The sequence below is a fragment of the Etheostoma cragini genome, chromosome 16, assembly GCF_013103735.1.
Source record: "Etheostoma cragini isolate CJK2018 chromosome 16, CSU_Ecrag_1.0, whole genome shotgun sequence".
Taxonomy (NCBI): Eukaryota; Metazoa; Chordata; class Actinopteri; order Perciformes; family Percidae; genus Etheostoma; species Etheostoma cragini.
The window spans coordinates 23,698,972-23,716,475 of NC_048422.1; the positions used below are offsets into that span (position 1 = coordinate 23,698,972).

The 17,504-nt window shown below is 41.8% G+C and overlaps 1 protein-coding gene across 3 annotated transcripts; it reads left to right on the forward strand.

Moving 5' to 3' along the window:
* Positions 1–17,434, forward strand: ash2l (ash2 like, histone lysine methyltransferase complex subunit). Of its 3 annotated transcripts, XM_034896119.1 has the most exons (17): positions 1–102; positions 2,860–2,926; positions 3,111–3,256; positions 3,371–3,459; positions 4,840–4,934; positions 5,792–5,887; positions 7,253–7,348; positions 7,865–7,940; positions 8,054–8,071; positions 9,788–9,887; positions 12,397–12,614; positions 13,618–13,785; positions 14,572–14,765; positions 15,428–15,520; positions 15,615–15,713; positions 15,809–15,868; positions 17,282–17,434. In XM_034896119.1, the coding sequence occupies exons 1-17, from the start codon at positions 44–46 to the stop codon at positions 17,387–17,389; spliced, it is 1,782 nt and encodes a 593-aa protein (XP_034752010.1). In that variant the 5' UTR covers positions 1–43; the 3' UTR covers positions 17,390–17,434. The 3 variants fall into 3 exon arrangements, with proteins under 3 accessions (XP_034752010.1, XP_034752011.1, XP_034752012.1); XM_034896120.1 differs by lacking the exon at positions 8,054–8,071; XM_034896121.1 differs by lacking the exons at positions 1–102; positions 2,860–2,926 and having other exon boundaries at positions 3,167–3,260.
* Positions 17,435–17,504: the final 70 nt, after the last annotated feature.

The following is a 17,504-nucleotide window of genomic DNA, read 5'->3' on the forward strand; positions in this document are numbered from 1 at the left end:
CTCGCTTCTTTCTATTTTTTTGTTGTTTTCATTGATTTGAAACATGGCGTCTGAAGGAGAGGCGGGCACTGCTGCTACAACCGAACCGGAGACCGGAGACGGGTATGTGTCCTCCATGCAGGAGATGTATCACTGTTACATATTTGAAGGCCATGATTCAGATATTCCGTGAGAATATAAACAACATTTACGCTCTCGTTTAGCCGTAACCGCTGTTTAGCTAGCACACTAGCTAGCTAACGTTAGCGCTCCACAGACTCACCGAGTGAACCAAATGAGCGTTAGCTTCATCTTAGCTGCTCTTTATGAAGACAAAACTTCAACATATCTGACCTTTCAACGGTACCCTGTCTGCAGGCAAACGTATAGACTCTACTAAGCATATATTGAGACTTTGTATGCATTCATATGTCCTAATAATCTAGTACTTACACTAAGGGGACCAGATTTCTCAGACAAAATGAGCCTAGAATCATCTCTGCTGCTACTTCATACTTGTAGTCCACTACACCTCAGAGGGGAATATTTCAAGATAGAGTCCTAATATTTCAAGATAGAAAGTCCTGATATTTCAAGATAGAAAGTCCTAATATTTCAAGATAGAGTCCTGATATTTCAAGATAGAAAGTCCTGATATTTCAAGATGGAGTCCTGATATTTCAAGATAGAAAGTCCTAATATTTCAAGATAGAAAGTCCTGATATTTCAAGATGGAGTCCTGATATTTCAAGATAGAAAGTCCTAATATTTCAAGATAAAAAGTCCTGATATTTCAAGATAAAAAGTCAAGATAAAAAGTCCTGATATTTCAAAATAAAATGTCTTAATTTCAAGGCAGAAAGTCCTGATATTTCAAGATAAAAAGTCCTGATATTTCAAGATAGAAAGTCCTAATATTTCAAGATAGAAAGTCCTAATATTTCAAAATAAAATGTCTTAATTTCAAGGCAGAAAGTCCTGATATTTCAAGATAAAAAGTCCTGATATTTCAAGATAGAAAGTCCTAATATTTCAAGATAAAAAGTCCTAATATTTCAAGATAAAAAGTCCTGATATTTCAAGGAAAAGTCCTAATATTTCAAGATAGAAAGTCCAAATATTTCTAATTATTATTATTTTGAAGAAGTATTAATATTATTAACTCGTGTAAAAGTAGTAATTATGCAGCTGGTAAAGTTGGAGCTACTTTTCAAAAGATTAAATACTGCTAAGCAGCGTAATCTTTAATAATACATCCACATTTATTTGTTGATTCTATTGTCATCTGAGTCTTTGAAGTAACTAAAGGTATCAAATACATGGAGTCGTGTACTAAATAAAGTATTTCCTTTGAAATGTAGTGTTTGTAGTAAAAGTTGAAAGTGACAGAAAATGGAAATACTCAAGTACAAGTACTTTAAAATGTACTTAAGTATAAGGAAATGTATTGCTGAGTTTATGTAAGACATTTCATGTCAAAAAGAAGATTTAATACAGCTGTTCCAAGCAAATCAACTGAAAAGTGTGATTCAAATGATTAAGAAAAGATGCTTACAGAGCAGTGGAAAAATAAGAACTTTGTACAAGTAATGAGTGGGTAATACACATTAGGGATACACAATTAATCGCAATTTTTATTTATTATTTGCAATATGGACTGGTGCGTTATCCAATTCGCAGGGGAGGCCCGATATTTGTAAAAGGCAAAATACTGTACTTTTTTTTTTCTTTTCATTTTCATTTATTTGTTTATTTGAAAAGGGGACAATGTACACGGATCAACAGGCTAGTTTTCATCGGCAGTCCCCTAGCCAGATGTTATTAGGCATCCTAAAATAATAAACATCCTAAGATAATAAACCGTTATAATACAATGAAGAGATGTATACAATAGACAAAAGGTTATGTGTCAACCTGTTCTGGATGAAGTATTGTAAGGCTGCAGAGACGTCGTATCCTACAAATCCCATCTTACAGACTAAAGAAAACATCTTTGTTTTGGTACAGATCCTTGCTAAATCACACTATGATCATTTCAATCTTAAAATTTGGATATTTTTCAATGAAAATAAGAATAATGGTGCAACAGATGATCATTGCCTCCAATATTATGAATGTAATAAAATGTAAATGGACTGTATTTATAAAGCGCTTTTCTAGTCTCAACAACTACTCAAAGATCTTCTACATAGTACAGGAACCTGCTCATCAGATACACACTCACACACATCTACACACCTGCTCATCAGATACACACTCACACACATCTACACACCTGCTCATCAGATACACACTCACACACATCTACACACCTGCTCATCCGACACACACTCACACACATCTACACACCTGCTCATCAAACACACATCTACACACCTCCTCATCAGACACACATCTACACACCTGCTCATCAGATACACACATCTACACACCTGCTCATCAGATACACACCTGCTCATCAGATACAGTCACACACATCTACACTCCCGTGGCGCAGTATCGGGGGAAACTTGGGGTTCAGGGTCTTGCCCAAGGACACTTTGACATGGGACTGCAGAGCCAGGGATTGAACCCCCAACCTTTATATTGGCAGGGGACCGTTCTACCACTGAGCCCCAGGCGCCCCAAAAATCGAATCGCAATATCAGTCAAAATAATTGCACTAAGAGATTTTCCTCATATTGTGAAACTCTAAAACGTGTGTGTGTGTGTGTGTGTGTGTGTGTGTGTGTGTGTGTGTGTGTGTGTGTGCGCAGTCTATCCATCTATATCTTCATATCGTGCAGCCCTAATTCATATCAAGAAAAGTTGCGCACTAAAGCTTAAAAACCTTTTACATGTTTGGTATAATATCTGATGAATCTTTCTGTTGACTTTCAGGGACGCTGCATTTGGGGAACTACCCACCGGCATGGACACCGAGTCCTCTAACGGGAAAGAGGGGATGGTAAAAATACTAAATATTTGTATGGTTCTATTGTTTTTATTTCGTCTTTCCTTTTGTTGCTTGTGACGGCACGTTGTCCGTCCATGGCTTTGCTATAAATCATGATGCAGAAGCTGCTTTTTTGTTGTTGTTGTTATAAGCGGGCTGCTTTTTTTTAGTTTTAAGCAGACGTTGTGTCTCCCAGGAAACGGCTGGCGAGGGCTCGGAGGCTGCGGACGCTCTGACGGGCTCCGGGGACGAGGACAGCGGGAGGCAGCTGGGGGACGTGGAGCTGCAGTGTGCGTTGTGTATGAAGTGGTTCACGGCAGACACCTTTGGTATCGACACCGCGTACGTGCAGTTATTTTTTGTCTCAATATCAGCAGTTATACAACTATACTATGCTATACTATACTGATGGGTTTCATGATTCAATCCTTTTCTCCTCCTCCTCCTCCTCTACAGGACCTGCCTTCCCTTCATGACTAACTACGTGTTTCACTGCAACGTGTGCCATCACAGCGGCAACACATACTTCCTCAGGAAACAAGCCAGTACGTGTTGTGTGTAGGGCTCTAGCGAGTCCAAATTTTGATGTAAAATTGATTGTCACAGAAATAATATCAACTAAAATAATAACATAGTTGTCTCTTAACCCTTGTGTTGTCCTCGGGTCCAATTTGACCCGTTTTTTTATTTTTAATATCAGGAACTTGGCTTTCTTTCACCCAAATTGCCTAAAAATAACATGGATGCCATACAATGTTCTTCAGGGAAAATTACTTTCACCGAATTTAGGTTGTTTTTTTGAATTTAATGGCATTTAAAAAAAAAGTTACCAAAACCTCGGAAGAAATGACAAAAAAAGAGACAAAAAGCACGAAAAAAACGAACAATTGTTCTTGTATAATTAGTAAAAATTTATAATAATTTGTAATATAATAATGTCATGTAATATTTGTAAAAATTAGGCTATGGATTGAAAAAAAGTGTAGAAAAACCCGGCAAAAACATCGGAAAAAGTGCCAAAAGATGATGGCTGATGGGAAGCCAACACAAGGGTTAAGGTAAAAATTTAAAAATATGTATTTATTTATTTTCTGGCGGGCTGGAATGCGACTCTGCTGCCTGCTTGTCAGTAAAGGGTTAAAGGATCATTCTGATTATTAAAATGAATCTTGAGGTTAATGAACATATGGGTACAGAGTCGACCGTTCTTCATGCTTTTTTAATGCTAATCAAATGTGGGCAGTTTCAGCGCAAACTGCTAATTAGCTTGTAACGCTGGTCGTCGTAGGACGGGTAAAGTGAAAAGAAATCTCTTTTTTCACCACTAACAAGGCTCAAAATAGCAGCACACGTCCACGTCCATACGAACACCGTGTAACAGTAACATAGCATGTTTTCCAAGATGGCGCCTGCCAGTATATGCGAACACTACTGTCTTTACTAACATTTTTTATTATTTTTCATGAACTGTCTGTACACTTACAAAGTTGTCAATGCTTTGGCTTGCATGTAGGGACCCTCGTTATGCTATCGTGGAAGTGTGCTGCTGTTTTGAGCCTTGTTAGTGGTGTAGTAATAGCAATTTCTTTTTACTTTACCCGTGCCCCAAAGACTAGCGTTACAAGCTAATTAGGGGTTTGCACTAAAACTGGTCACACTCGATTAGCATGAAAACAGGTCCCAGAGAAAGATCGACTCGGTACGAATGTGTTATTAACCCCTACGTTCATTTTGCGCTGGAATTGTCCTTTTAAAGATCAGTTGACGAGTGTTGATTTTATTATTCAGAAAAAAAAACCTCTCTAAATTAGCATCCCTATTTCTTTGTGTTACAAACAATCCAAAGTGAACACAACAGTGGTGTAAGCTTTGTGCCTCTTGCAATCAACATTTTCAGCCTTTACGAACCAATGTTTCTGTTCCAGACCTGAAGGAGATGTGTCTCACAGCGCTGGCGAACCTGACATGGCGGTCCAGAACACAAGACGAGCACCCAAAGACCATGTTCTCCAAAGACAAGGTGCGCAAAACACGTTTTCACAGACGTTTTATCGGACCTCTAAAGCCATTTCATGCAAGTAAATGTGATGACTCAACTTTCCGTAAAAATAATGTCACAACGACAGAGGCCAGATTTTTACACATAGCCAGGTGTTGATTCACGTAATTCCTTCTATCATTATTTTAATTGACTATATAATAAGTGTTTGCCTATCGGAAATCAATTTGAATTCATAATGCAGACTGAATGAACATGAATGCTAAATAAATATACACCTAGATTTAAGATTGTTGTCTAATATACTGATAATCCATGTACTGGAGAGAGTGGCTGTGATTAGCTTCAAAGTGAGTAGGGACTCATTTTTGGGTAATTTTTCGAACCCGGGCCCGCTGCGTCGAGGAGTAGACCTCTATATATGGGCGGCCGCTGAACCAACTGAGCTATCCGGGCGCCCGTGAGTAGTGAATCTAGAGGCATTGTGCAAGAAATAAAGTGTCTCCCCTTTGTTTTCTGACCCCTGTCGGAAATCTCTAGCAGAAAAAGTTAACCCTCTCCTTGATTTTATGTTTATGGAGAAGGGGAACCAGGAAATCCAACACTACCAAACGAAGTCTTTTATTTATGTTACCTTATTATTTTTTTATGATTCACTTTGTGACGATATGCTCTTGAAGGCTTACTTACTTATCACACATCCAAATATGTTTCTCCTGGCTGCTTGAGACACAACAAGTGGAAAAACGTAGCTATTAACTTCTAAAAAAACAATAAATCTATACACCTAAGAGTGCGGCGCAAATCTCCTGATCTGCAGAATTTGTGAGTACTTAATCACTAGTAGAAGTATTTGTGTCTTGGGTTTCTCTCTGCAGGATATCATACCATTCATTGACAAGTACTGGGAGTGCATGACGACCCGTCAGAGACCCGGGAAGCTCACCTGGCCCAACAACATCGTGAAGACAATGGTAAGGCTGTGGTGTACAGTGTTGAATTCTTCCTATGAAAACAAGTCTGTGCTGAAGCAGCTAATAGAAAGGAAAAGTCCCCTCGCTTCCGGTTTGCGTCCATGTAAAGGTTTGCCAGTCAAGAAGTTTAGTTTGTTGTAAAACTTTTAAAGTATCAGGCCGTGAACATATGTAATAATAAAGACTTCGCACCATAAAGTTGCATATGGTGTTAATTATGTGACGTATTTTAAATTTAGTCTTTGTCTTGTGCCAAATGTCCTGGTTAGTGTTAGTTATATTTAGTCATTAACACATCTTTTTTTGTGAGTCAAGTTTTAGTTGACTAAAAGCGTTTTTCCACTTCATGGTAACTACTCGACTCACTTCAACTCTACTCACCTTTTTGGGTTTTCCGTTACGAGAAAAGGTCCCTGGTACCTGCTAACAGGTACTTTTTGTAGTACTACTTCAGTCGGGGTGGTAAGCGAACTGAGGCGATACCAAAAGGTGACGTGAAAAACAGCAGACCACTGATTGGTCGGAGAGAATTGTCACTAATCACTGCGGAGTCATCACCTTGGGCTGGCAAAGCAGAGAAGGGGGAAGGGGGGGTAACCTGGCCCCTTATGACCTCATTAACTTGCCCAGGGCTTGGTTTACACCTAACACCATTTCTAGCCACTGGGGGACCATAGGCAGGCAGGGGAACTCATGTTAATGTTAAAAAACCTCATAAAGTAAAATGTTCATGCCATGGGACCTTTTTAAGTAAACAGAACACAGACAAAGGCAACTAGAAAAAATATGAATTAAAGCCAAATATATACACATTATCTTACATAGTAAAACACAAGTGACCTTTAAAACCGTGGTTAATGTAAGTTAGCAGCTTAAAACGGACTGTGGAAAACGGCGATCGTACGATTCTAGTGTCTACAGCTCTTGGTAAGAAGCTGCTTTTCAGCCGATTTTGGGTTTACATGTTCTTGCTCTGGATCTTCTCCAGGAAGGGGGGGGGGAGCACAGGCAGTGTCAGGGTGGGGTTGGTCCTTCACTGTACGGCTGGCCTTCTTTTTCCGTGGGCCAGTGTATATGTCCTAGCAATGTCTTTTTCTGAAGGTCCATTGGGGTCCACTGGAAGGGGGAGGGACTTCGCCTCTCTATGGGAACAGATGTTGTGTCGCACATTGTCTTAAATCTCCTCAGCTGATGTTTTATTACAGCCCCAAACTTTAAGGAGAACATCTATCTATCTATCCATCTATCCATCTATCTATCTATTTGTGTATCTATCTATCTATTTACAAACAAAGCAAAAATAATCTGTGCCAATCTCCCTGTTAATATGTTAGTTTTGAAATGGATCTTGTGGTTATTTTCCAGAGTAAAGAGCGAGACGTGTTTCTGGTGAAGGAACACCCTGACCCAGGCAGTAAAGATCTGGAGGAGGAGTACCCCAAATTTGGCCTGTTGGACCAGGTATTCACCACTCAGCTCTAATACACTATATAGGAAGCATTCACACAGGGCATTCAGATATATTGTGTCCATAGAAGAGTCACATGAACAGGATATGACGGGAGAATGTAATGGGATGGGAGCAGCAATTGAGTCCCGGTTCATTCTCTAGTCCAGGGTCCCTAGGGGGTCCCTAAGTTACTGCAGGGGGGGGCCTTCAAATTGTTGTTCATTTCTGGAAGTTTTAACATGAATCCAACACATTATTAGCAGATATAAATTCCCACTGCTAACCCATAGGTAAGGCTACATTTAAACATGATTTATAAAATCATGCCAACAATTAGTAAGCTGTTTCAATAGCTTAGCATCCTACGCAAAGGTAACACAATGCTGTAGGCCCATTTCATTATGCAGTTTAATTTATACAATATATGTAGTAGGGGGTCCCTGCTCCATCCATCTTTTAGTTAAGGGGACCACGGCTTAAGACCCCCAATCTGAAGTCTAATTCCAGTTGCTGTTACTTTCCTGTAGGACCTGGGAACCATCGGACCGTCCTACGACACGCAGAAACAGACCACCGCTGCTCCCACGGCCGCTGGGCTGAATGGTAAGCACAGGGAAACGGTGTTTCACATCACTGGCCCCTTTAAACCCCCCCGAAGCTGACCCTGAGACTTGTTAAATGTGGTGACCGTGGTGATTTTGTGCACTGTGTTCCAGGTGGATCTTCTTTCTCAGGTGACTATGTGGTATTTTGGCCTCTGCAGCTGATCCGTGTGCTTTTTATGTGTCTTGTAACCCTCCTGGAGAGAAGTTGGCCCTGAGGTTTCTCAGTGAGCATCTTGTGGGCAACTTCATCCCGTCCTGTTGTAACCCCCTCTGTGTGCTCTCTGCATCCGTTTGGTTCTGCTCCTGCTCCTCTCCCTGAAGCTTTGCCTCCTTTAAGGGCTGGGCGATACGGAGGAAATGAGATGCCACGATTTTCTAGACCAAACGCCTCCATGTCGATATTGCGGTGATTTTGTAGGGATGACTTTTGGTGCTTTCACCAAACATTTTACCAATTAGATTTTAGATGACTTATGTTAATTGAACGACCGAGTGGTTAAAGGCAAATAAAAGAACAGCAACAACAGTCTGGTAATTTCAGAAAATGATGTTATTTTACTGTTAAACACACTGTAAAACCAGCAATAGACTGGCATATTTGTGCCACATTACAACGTTACGATATCCAAAATCTGAGACGATATTTAGTTCCATATATCGATGTCAATATAATATCGATATATTGCCCAGCCCTACCTCCTTATGTTCAGTTAACAAACCTTCCCTCTCTATGGCTTGCTGCTCATAGGTTCTGAAATTTAAAGTGCAATTATAAAAAGTCTCCTCACTGAAGTGACACTCCATACCACAACCATTTGCTATTGGCTTTCATCCAATGCTAACTAGCCTAGTCGTCAATCTTCCTTCTCCTCCATTTATAATATTTGGGTCAGATCTATTGGCCACATGCTAATTAGATTTTTTTTTTAGGTATGAGTTTAAAGTAAAAGTGCAGAACTACTCCTGAGGCTTCCCTTTGCCTGCTGTCTGTGGTTAGTGAGCATAATGGTAATTTTGGAGATTATGGCGTGAGTTGAAAAAACACCAGGAATCCCATTTTAAAAATAACTTCATATTATGATAATGTATTTTTTTAAATGGGACAGTAAGTCTGACAATAAATTGTCTCTCATGTACAGTATGTGGAACTACTTTCTTTACCACATGAATGTGTTTACTGGAATATTTTTGTGTGTTAATATCTGAATAAGCTGACTCAGCATGGTTTTACATACAAACTAAAGAAATAACGGAATTGTTTTTCTTGTTGCCTACTTCATATTTACATGTCACATTTCCCGGGGAGGAAGTAAAGATTCTGGTCCCGTCCTCTGGTTCCCTAACGTCCGTGTTTCTTAGAAAGAGAACAATGTTGGTGACGTTGAGGAGGCTGATAGCCACGCTGTATAATTCCTGCCTATTTGCGCCTGCTGTTTCCCTGTGTACACCAGACGCTGTGTGTGTGTGTGTGTGTGTGTGTGTGGCTGTGTGCCCCCAAGCAGACTCCCAGGCTGCTGTGTCCGTGTGTGTGTGTGTGTCCGTGTGTGTCCGTGTGCCCCCAAGCAGACTCCCAGGCTGCTGTGACCGTGTGTGTGTGTGTCCGTGTGTGTCCGTGTGTGTGTCCGTGTGTGTGTGTGTGTTTGTCCGTGTCCGTGTGTATGTGCCCGTGTGTCCCCAAGCAGACTCCCAGGCTGCTGTGTCCGTGTGTGTGTGCCCGTGTGTGTGTGTGTGTGTGTGTGTGTGTGTGTGTGTGTGTTTGTGTCCAAGCAGAGTCCCAGGCTGCTGTGTGTGTGTGTGTGTGTGTGATCTGTGTAGGAGTGTAATCTGTCTTGTGTTGTTGTGAAGGTGCTTTGGCCCCTGGCCCGGGAAAAGGAAGAGGGGCCAAACGCAAGCAGCAGCAGCAACAGGAGGGCGCTGCCGCAGGAGCTGCTAAGAGAACCCGAAGGTACAGAACCAATCACAGTGTTCGTTTTTACAGTAACGTCCAGGTAGAAAACTCCTGGAACAAGTGGAAATGCTGTCATCTCCTTGGTCTACAATGCATGTTTGATGTTTCATATGCCAACATATTTACCTGCGTCATATTACCTGTCGGGCCACTGACACAGGCCACACTAGCCGACCAAAACAGGCAATGAGGTGTTCCTAACGCTAGATTTGGTTTTTTTAAAGACTCACGCAAAGCAGCACAGGACAGGAAATAATCACAGCACTTGATGTTTAACAGACGTCATGGGCCCCAACAATGATATGAGCGCCAGGCGCTGGTGCGTTTAGGGCGTGTACATTATGAAGGAGGATAGGGGTGTGCAAAAAAATCGATTCTCATTTGTATTGCGATTTAAGCGCTGCAGATTCAAAATCGATTCGTCATGGCGTGTATATTTTCCAGTGGGAAAAGTAGCTGCATTTGCATACTGAGATTTTTTTTTTCTTCAATTGAGATTTGAATTGAATCGTGATGTTTTCTGAATCGATCAACCTCTGTGCGCGTGGATCTCGGCGCGTTGCTGTCATAATGTCCGCTTTGCTGAGCACGACGGAGAGATTTTAAGATGTTAAGACACTGATCCCCTCGTGCTTGAAGGAGAAGCGCGCGAGCAGATCATATCTTAATGCTATTTCATATTGTAATTTTATTTGTTTGTGTGTGCGTGACAAGCACAGTGTGCGCACTCTGTACACGAGCCTAGCAGCATTTTACCAATTCAATGTTAAAATAACTTTAAGATGCCACGTTATTGGCTTTTTTCGTTGTTGAATGGCGCGATCACTTCCTGCTGCCTCAAGATGGTAATACGCCCAGAATGCACCTGAACACATCTTCTTGTAAGACCAGCACGCCCAGAATGCACCTGAACACACCTTCTTGTAAGACCAGCACACCCAGAGTGCACCTGAACACACCTCCCTGTAAGACCAGCACGCCCAGAGTGCACCTGAACACACCTTCTTGTAAGACCAGCACGCCCAGAATGCACCTGAACACACCTTCTTGTAAGACCAGCACGCCCAGAATGCACCTGAACACACCTTCTTGTAAGACCAGCACGCCCAGAGTGCACCTGAACACACCTTCTTGTAAGACCAGCACGCCCAGATTGCACCTGAACACATCTTCTTGTAAGACCAGCACGCCCAGAATGCACCTGAACACATCTTCTTGTAAGACCAGCACGCCCATGAACAGTTGTGCGCAGGTGCACTTGCTATTTAAACCACGTTGGTGTGGGATGGAAGATTGTCAACTGCGTCAGTCTAGGAAAAGACACTTGCGTCGGGCTTTGATCTGCGCCAGGTGCAAGTTAGGGCCGTGAAGGTACATTTATGGCTGAAAATAATCACCAAAATAAACCAGTTTGCAGATTTCACGTTTTACCGCAAATCCAAATCGACAGCCAGTTGTCTGTCCCCGGAAATGATTCTTGCGTTGTGATGCGACGTCACCGGGATGTGGCCGATGGGAACTGTCAGTGAACATGATTGGTTCCTGTTTAGTTTTGGTCCTTTTCTTTGGATTTAGTTTTCTTACAAGCATAGCATAGACAGTGTTTCTCAAATGGCAGTACTTTGGAGTACTGCGTGAGATTTCTTTTAATGTTCCTTTTAAAACATATCAGTCATGCAGAAGTCCTGAAATAATTGTACAGTACAGCTACGACTACGTTTTAGTGATTGTAAACATTTAAAGTGTAGCATTTAATTGTTAAAGTTTCAGTTTAAGTGCCTTCTTTTTAAAGCTGGCCTTTTTTTTTTTTTTTTACAAAGAATAATTCTTAGCTGTTTATGCCTGGTGGTGCCAACATATTTCATATTGGGTTTATCTTTAACCCGTTTGTGCCGGATGCTTCGCGCCGACACATTACATCTACCGCGGGTTACTGCGTTGCGCAACTCTGAACCTCCTGCCGGCTGCTGCGTGGAGCAGTATTCTGTATTCGTCGGTCTTTTCATGATGCGTGCAGCAGAGAACGTCATTGGTGTAAATACACATGAGGCGGGTCTTGTTGGCTATTTAAAGCCACGTGACCACCAAAATGTACCGTGGTTTGCTGAAAATCACGTCAATCAACCAGACACACATGTGTGTTTGTTTATGAATCTTTGAGAGACGAGCGAGAAAATGTCTCAGACGGAGGAGGAGTTAGACAGCGAGGGCAGTAACATGGTGGTAGAAGATAGTGAGGAGTTTGGGAGGGAGGATGTGGTAGATGATGATGATGATGATGATGATGAAGTGCTGGATGCTCCTTTGTGCCACGCAGCAGCCGGCAGGAGGTTCAGAGTTGCGCAACGCAGTAACCCGCGGTAGATGTAATGTGTCGGCGCGAAGCATCCGGCACAAACGGGTTAAAATGAGGTTAGAGTATGACTGGTGCAGTGGATCACCAGAGTCTTCCTTTTCAAATCTAAGAAACAAACAAACGTGTTCCCCTCTTCCTCCCTCGTGGCAGCGACCCCCTCTTCTCGGCTCAGCGCCTTCCTCCTCACGGGTACCCGCTGGAGCACCCCTTCAACAAGGACGGGTACCGCTACATCCTGGCCGAACCAGATCCTCACGCTCCAGACCCGGAGAAACTCGAGCTGGACTGCTGGGCCGGCAAACCCATCCCCGGGGATCTGTACCGAGCCTGCCTGTATGAAAGGGTGCTGCTGGCTCTACACGACCGAGGTACCGAAATGTCCAGAAAATGACCCCAGTGTGGTCTTCCCCGTCGACAGTGCAACTTTTTATTTATTAATTTTTCTGGTTCAAATTGTAAAACTTGAACCGTAAGACACATTTTTCTCTTCTTCCTGTGTTTTTTTCGGAGGTTTTTTCTGCGCTTTTTTTTTGGCATTTGCTGTTTTATGAAACATTTCGTTTGGATTTTTTTCACATCTTTTTTTTACTTTTTTCAACGTTCTTTTATCAATTCTCTTCTTCAAATGATACAAAATCGGATAAAATACTGATCATTTATTTTACTTGTGAAGAGCATTTGGATGAAACATACCAACATTTATGATATAGAAAATGTCAAATTTTACCCAAGTACGACAGGAGGGTTAATTATGTTTTCACTCTGTAAAAAAAAAAAATATATATATATATATATATATATATATATATATATATATATATATATATATATTTATTTTCTCACAGATAATGTAATGTAAGAATGTTTTCCTTGTAAAGCCGTTTTGAGATGACATACTTTGATTCGAGGTCATGTTTATGAAATATTTCTAAGCATGTCAGAGCCTAAGCCATGTTTATATCGTGTACTAGGGCTGCACCATGTACTGCTTTGTTATTGTAAAATCGAAATATCAACTGGCGCGACAAACACATTGCGAACGATCCTCAGATATTTTTTTTTGCTTGAGAGAAAATATCAGTCGAATACTGCACTTTAAAATGGAACTCATCCTTTTTTTTTTAGTGCTGCCTGTTATACATAATGTTCAATTTGTTGCATACATTTTTTTTTAAATGATTTCCTTTTCATTAGTTTTAATTTCAACAAGCAATTTGTGTTTTTTGTTTGTATTTTGGCAGAATACTGAAAGCAGCAGAACATGTGTCCACTTCAGTATCTGTTAAGTCATCGGGCGTGATATTGTAATCGTCATATTCAACGATGCATATTGTCCTTGTGTCGTGCAGCCCTGATGTGTTTGTGTTGCAGCGCCTCAGCTGAAGATCTCCGACGACCGTCTGACGGTGACCGGGGAGAAGGGCTACTCCATGGTGCGAGCCTCCCACGGCATCCGGAAGGGCTCCTGGTTCTTCGAGGTCACCGTGGAGGAGATGCCTCCGGAGACGGCCGCCCGGCTCGGCTGGTCCCAACCGCTCGGTCAGCCGTGCTTCCTTCTCACGCAAACCTCTTTACAGCAGCTTGAGAACGTTTACACACCCCCAGGCACACCCCCATTTAAAAAGAGGAATAAAACTAAAAAGCATCTTTTGGAAGTTGATCTTAATGCCTTAATTAAAAAAAATCAGAAAAAATTCAACCTTTAAGGACACCAATTTACTGTGTGAATGAATAATGTTTAGTAGATTAATAAATGTTCTTTCCTAAAATACAGGGGCATAAGTATACACCCCCCTATGTTAAAATACAGGGGGCATAAGTATACACCCCCCTATGTTAAAATACAGGGGGCATAAGTATACACCCCCCTATGTTAAAATACAGGGGACATAAGTATACACCCCCCTATGTTAAAATACAGGGGGCATAAGTATACACCCCCCTATGTTAAAATACAGGGGACATAAGTATACACCCCTCTATGTTAAAATACAGGGGCATAAGTATACACCCCCCTATGTTAAATTCCCATATAGAGGCACATTTTTATTATTAAAGACCAGTTATTTCATGGATCAGGATACTATGCATCCTGATAAAGCTCCCTTGGCCTTTTGAATTGAACTAATCCCATATCATCACCCTTTACCACACCTAGAGATTGGCATGGTTTTATTTCAGTTACTGGATGATTTGCATTGAGAGATGAGCTTATATATCTCTGTGATAGGCATGGGACAGTGAAGAAAATCTTGGGACACTTAAAGAAGGCCTGGCAGAAAATTTCTTGGACTGCTATAAGATATTTTCCTTTTCGTGTTGCAGGAAACCTGCAGGCACCCCTGGGTTACGACAAGTTCAGCTACTCGTGGCGCAGCAAGAAGGGAACGCGGTTCCACCAGTCGATAGGGAAGCATTACTCCTCCAGCTACGGGCAGGGGGACACGCTGGGCTTCTTCATCGAGCTGCCGGACGCCACGGAGACCGCCAGGGCTCTGCCGGACACGTACAAGGACAAGGTAACACCAGACACACTATGTGTTAGAGACTTCACTCTGCCAAAAATGCTCCAGGTTTACACTGCTCTTGTACTACAGACTTAAATGTGTTTTCATTTGTGAACTCTGCTCGTCATTGCATATGTGTTGTCTCACCCAGAGTTTAAATGTAGCTGACTTAACAACAGGTTTCCTTATTTACTTACTTCCTATTGTGTGAGTGTGAGTGTCTATGCCCTCTTGATTGAATTTATTGAATCTACTCACCTCTGTAGTGTGTGTGTGTGTCCTTTTGAACTCAAATGTCATGCTGTTGTCCTGTGTAGTGGGCGGCCATGTCGCACACGTCTCTGCATACATTGTGTAAACTTGCCTTACTCCTACTATAAAATGGCTGCACTGTAGGAGAGCATTAGAGTTGGTCTGGAGATTGTCAGCAAGTAAAAACTTGTCGTGCTTCCTGTCTTCTGTTGATTACTGGAAAGAGTCTTGGTTACGAACGTGTGGGTAACTGCCAAAGTACCCGACACTGTGACAACTACACGGTTAGGTGTACGAGTTCGGTACAATGGAGGGAAAAGCAAAACAAAAATAGTACTAGTTTATGTCTCAGAGTGTACCATCTAGTGTCGTGAATGTCTGAATGACCACTTGGTCTGATGAACTAAGTCTGCTCTTTTCAGGCGCTGATCAAGTTCAAGAGCTACCTGTACTTTGAGGAAAAGGACTATGTCGACAAAGCAGAGAAAAGCCTGAAGTCGATGAGCTCCAGCAGGGTGAGAAGTCCTCTTGAGGGATAAAATGGGGTCGGAAGACCCGGTGCTGGTTTGCTGCCGCTAACTTATGGATCCTTTTTGTTGTTTTTTCCAGATGATATTCTATAAAAACGGAGTGAGCCAAGGTGTAGCCTTTGAGAACCTGTTTGAAGGCATGTACTTCCCGGCCATCTCACTCTACAAGAGCTGCACGGTCAGTACCCGACTTGTGGTTTTTGTTTTGTAGTTTTTCGGCGTCTTTGAGTTTGCTAAACTTCACCCCCCCTCTCTCTCTCTCTCTCCTGCCAGGTGTCTGTTAACTTTGGGCCCCATTTCAAACACCCTCCGAAGGAGCTGAAGTACCAGCCGGTGAGAGCTCCACTAAATCAAAACCAAATTGATTTATAAAACGCATTTAGAAACAACAAAAGCTGACCCAAAAGTGCTGTACAATCAGAGAATACAAATACAAAGAAAGAACACAAAAACAACACAGGGTTCCCCCACAAAAAAATGGTTAAGCCCAGTGGCAAGTGTCTTTTATTGACAAGGGCTGGGAGAGAGCCAGTAATAACACAGCAGAATGATGGATGGAATCGTGAAAAAGAAATAATTATATTGTGTTATAAAAACAAAGGAAGATAATAACATTATTGACACAATGAACATCATACAAACAACACACTTCTATAACAATGCACCTAAACTATACCATAGTATAAAGGATAAAAATGTGTTTTAAGGCGAGATTTAGAGATCTCGGCAGTAGGGGAAGACCTAATACAAATGGGAAGTCTGTTTCAGAGTCTCGGGGTCATAATAGCAAAGAGGAACTGATTAGATGATCTTATGTTCCTGGAGGAGTGAAGTATGATAAGTGGATCAGCAATGGATCCATGTAATGCCTTAAAAACAGGTCACATTACCTTAAAATCACTTCTAAATTTGACCGGTAACCAGTGAAAGGAAGCCAGTATCGGGGAGATGTGGTCCCTCCTACTCGTACCAGTCAACAATCTAGCAGCTGCGTTCTGGACAAGCTGCAGGCGTCATAAAGACGGCTGGCAAATCCCAGAATTCTAGAAAGGCGAGGCGAAAAAGAAGCATGAATAACAGTCTCCAAGTCCTTAAAACAAAGGAAGGATTTTAGTTTAGCAATAGTCCTGAGATGAAAGTCTCCCCGGTGCTTCAGCCTTGATTTCAGGACAACAAGGAGAACTGGAAAATTCTGCAGAAATTTTATCAGTGTGCCTACTACCTAGTGCACATCTGAATAGCAATAAAACTTAATAAAAAATAAGTGTTAAGGGTGTTATCCCTTCAGAGATACTTTTGTAAAACCTATTTTAAGACCTTTCTGTTTCCCAGAAACAGCTATGAACCAACCAGACTCCATTTAAAAAAAACGGCACTTTTAGCGTGTATAGAGCCAACACATTTTCACATGTAAATCAGTGAAGTATATGTTAATTTCCATCAATATTAGAGTTGTGATGTTTGGAAAAGTGTAGAGAAGACCAAAAACAGCTTTTCACAGTTTCATTTTGGTTTCTGTCGACTTTGAATGACGTATTATAAGATGCTAAAATGACTGTTTATTTACATGGAGTCTGGTTGGTGTGGTCCATCGTGACGTCATGTTAGCTGACAGATGACACTTCTTCTCCTTCCTTCCTCTCCTCCTCCCCGCCCAGTCTGTCTTCTAAGAGCTACATCCTAACTTCCACTGAGCTGTTCGATTGATTATTCTGGTGTGTTGTTTCTTCTTCTTCTTCTTCTCAGATGAGCGACATGGGCTGGGGAGCTGTGATCGAACACACGCTGGCTGACATGCTGTACCACGTGGAGACGGATGTGGACGGACGACGCAGCCCTCCGTGGGAAGGATGAACAAGGCTTGAATTCAGTACGCTCTCACCCCGCAACCCCCCCGCCCTCCCACCCCAGTCAAAACAAACCTCTTCAGACGGTAAAATAAAAGCACCACACGCTGCAGTAAACCGTC

Bases quoted from the DNA above. Each gene is read 5' to 3' on its own strand.
- ash2l (XM_034896119.1), top strand. From the start codon at position 44: ATGGCGTCTGAAGGAGAGGCGGGCACTGCTGCTACAACCGAACCGGAG. The intron at 12,615-13,617 runs GTACCGAAATGT...TTTGTGTTGCAG, and splicing joins GCTGGCTCTACACGACCGAG to CGCCTCAGCTGAAGATCTCC. The intron at 13,786-14,571 runs GTCAGCCGTGCT...TTCGTGTTGCAG, and splicing joins CGGCTGGTCCCAACCGCTCG to GAAACCTGCAGGCACCCCTG.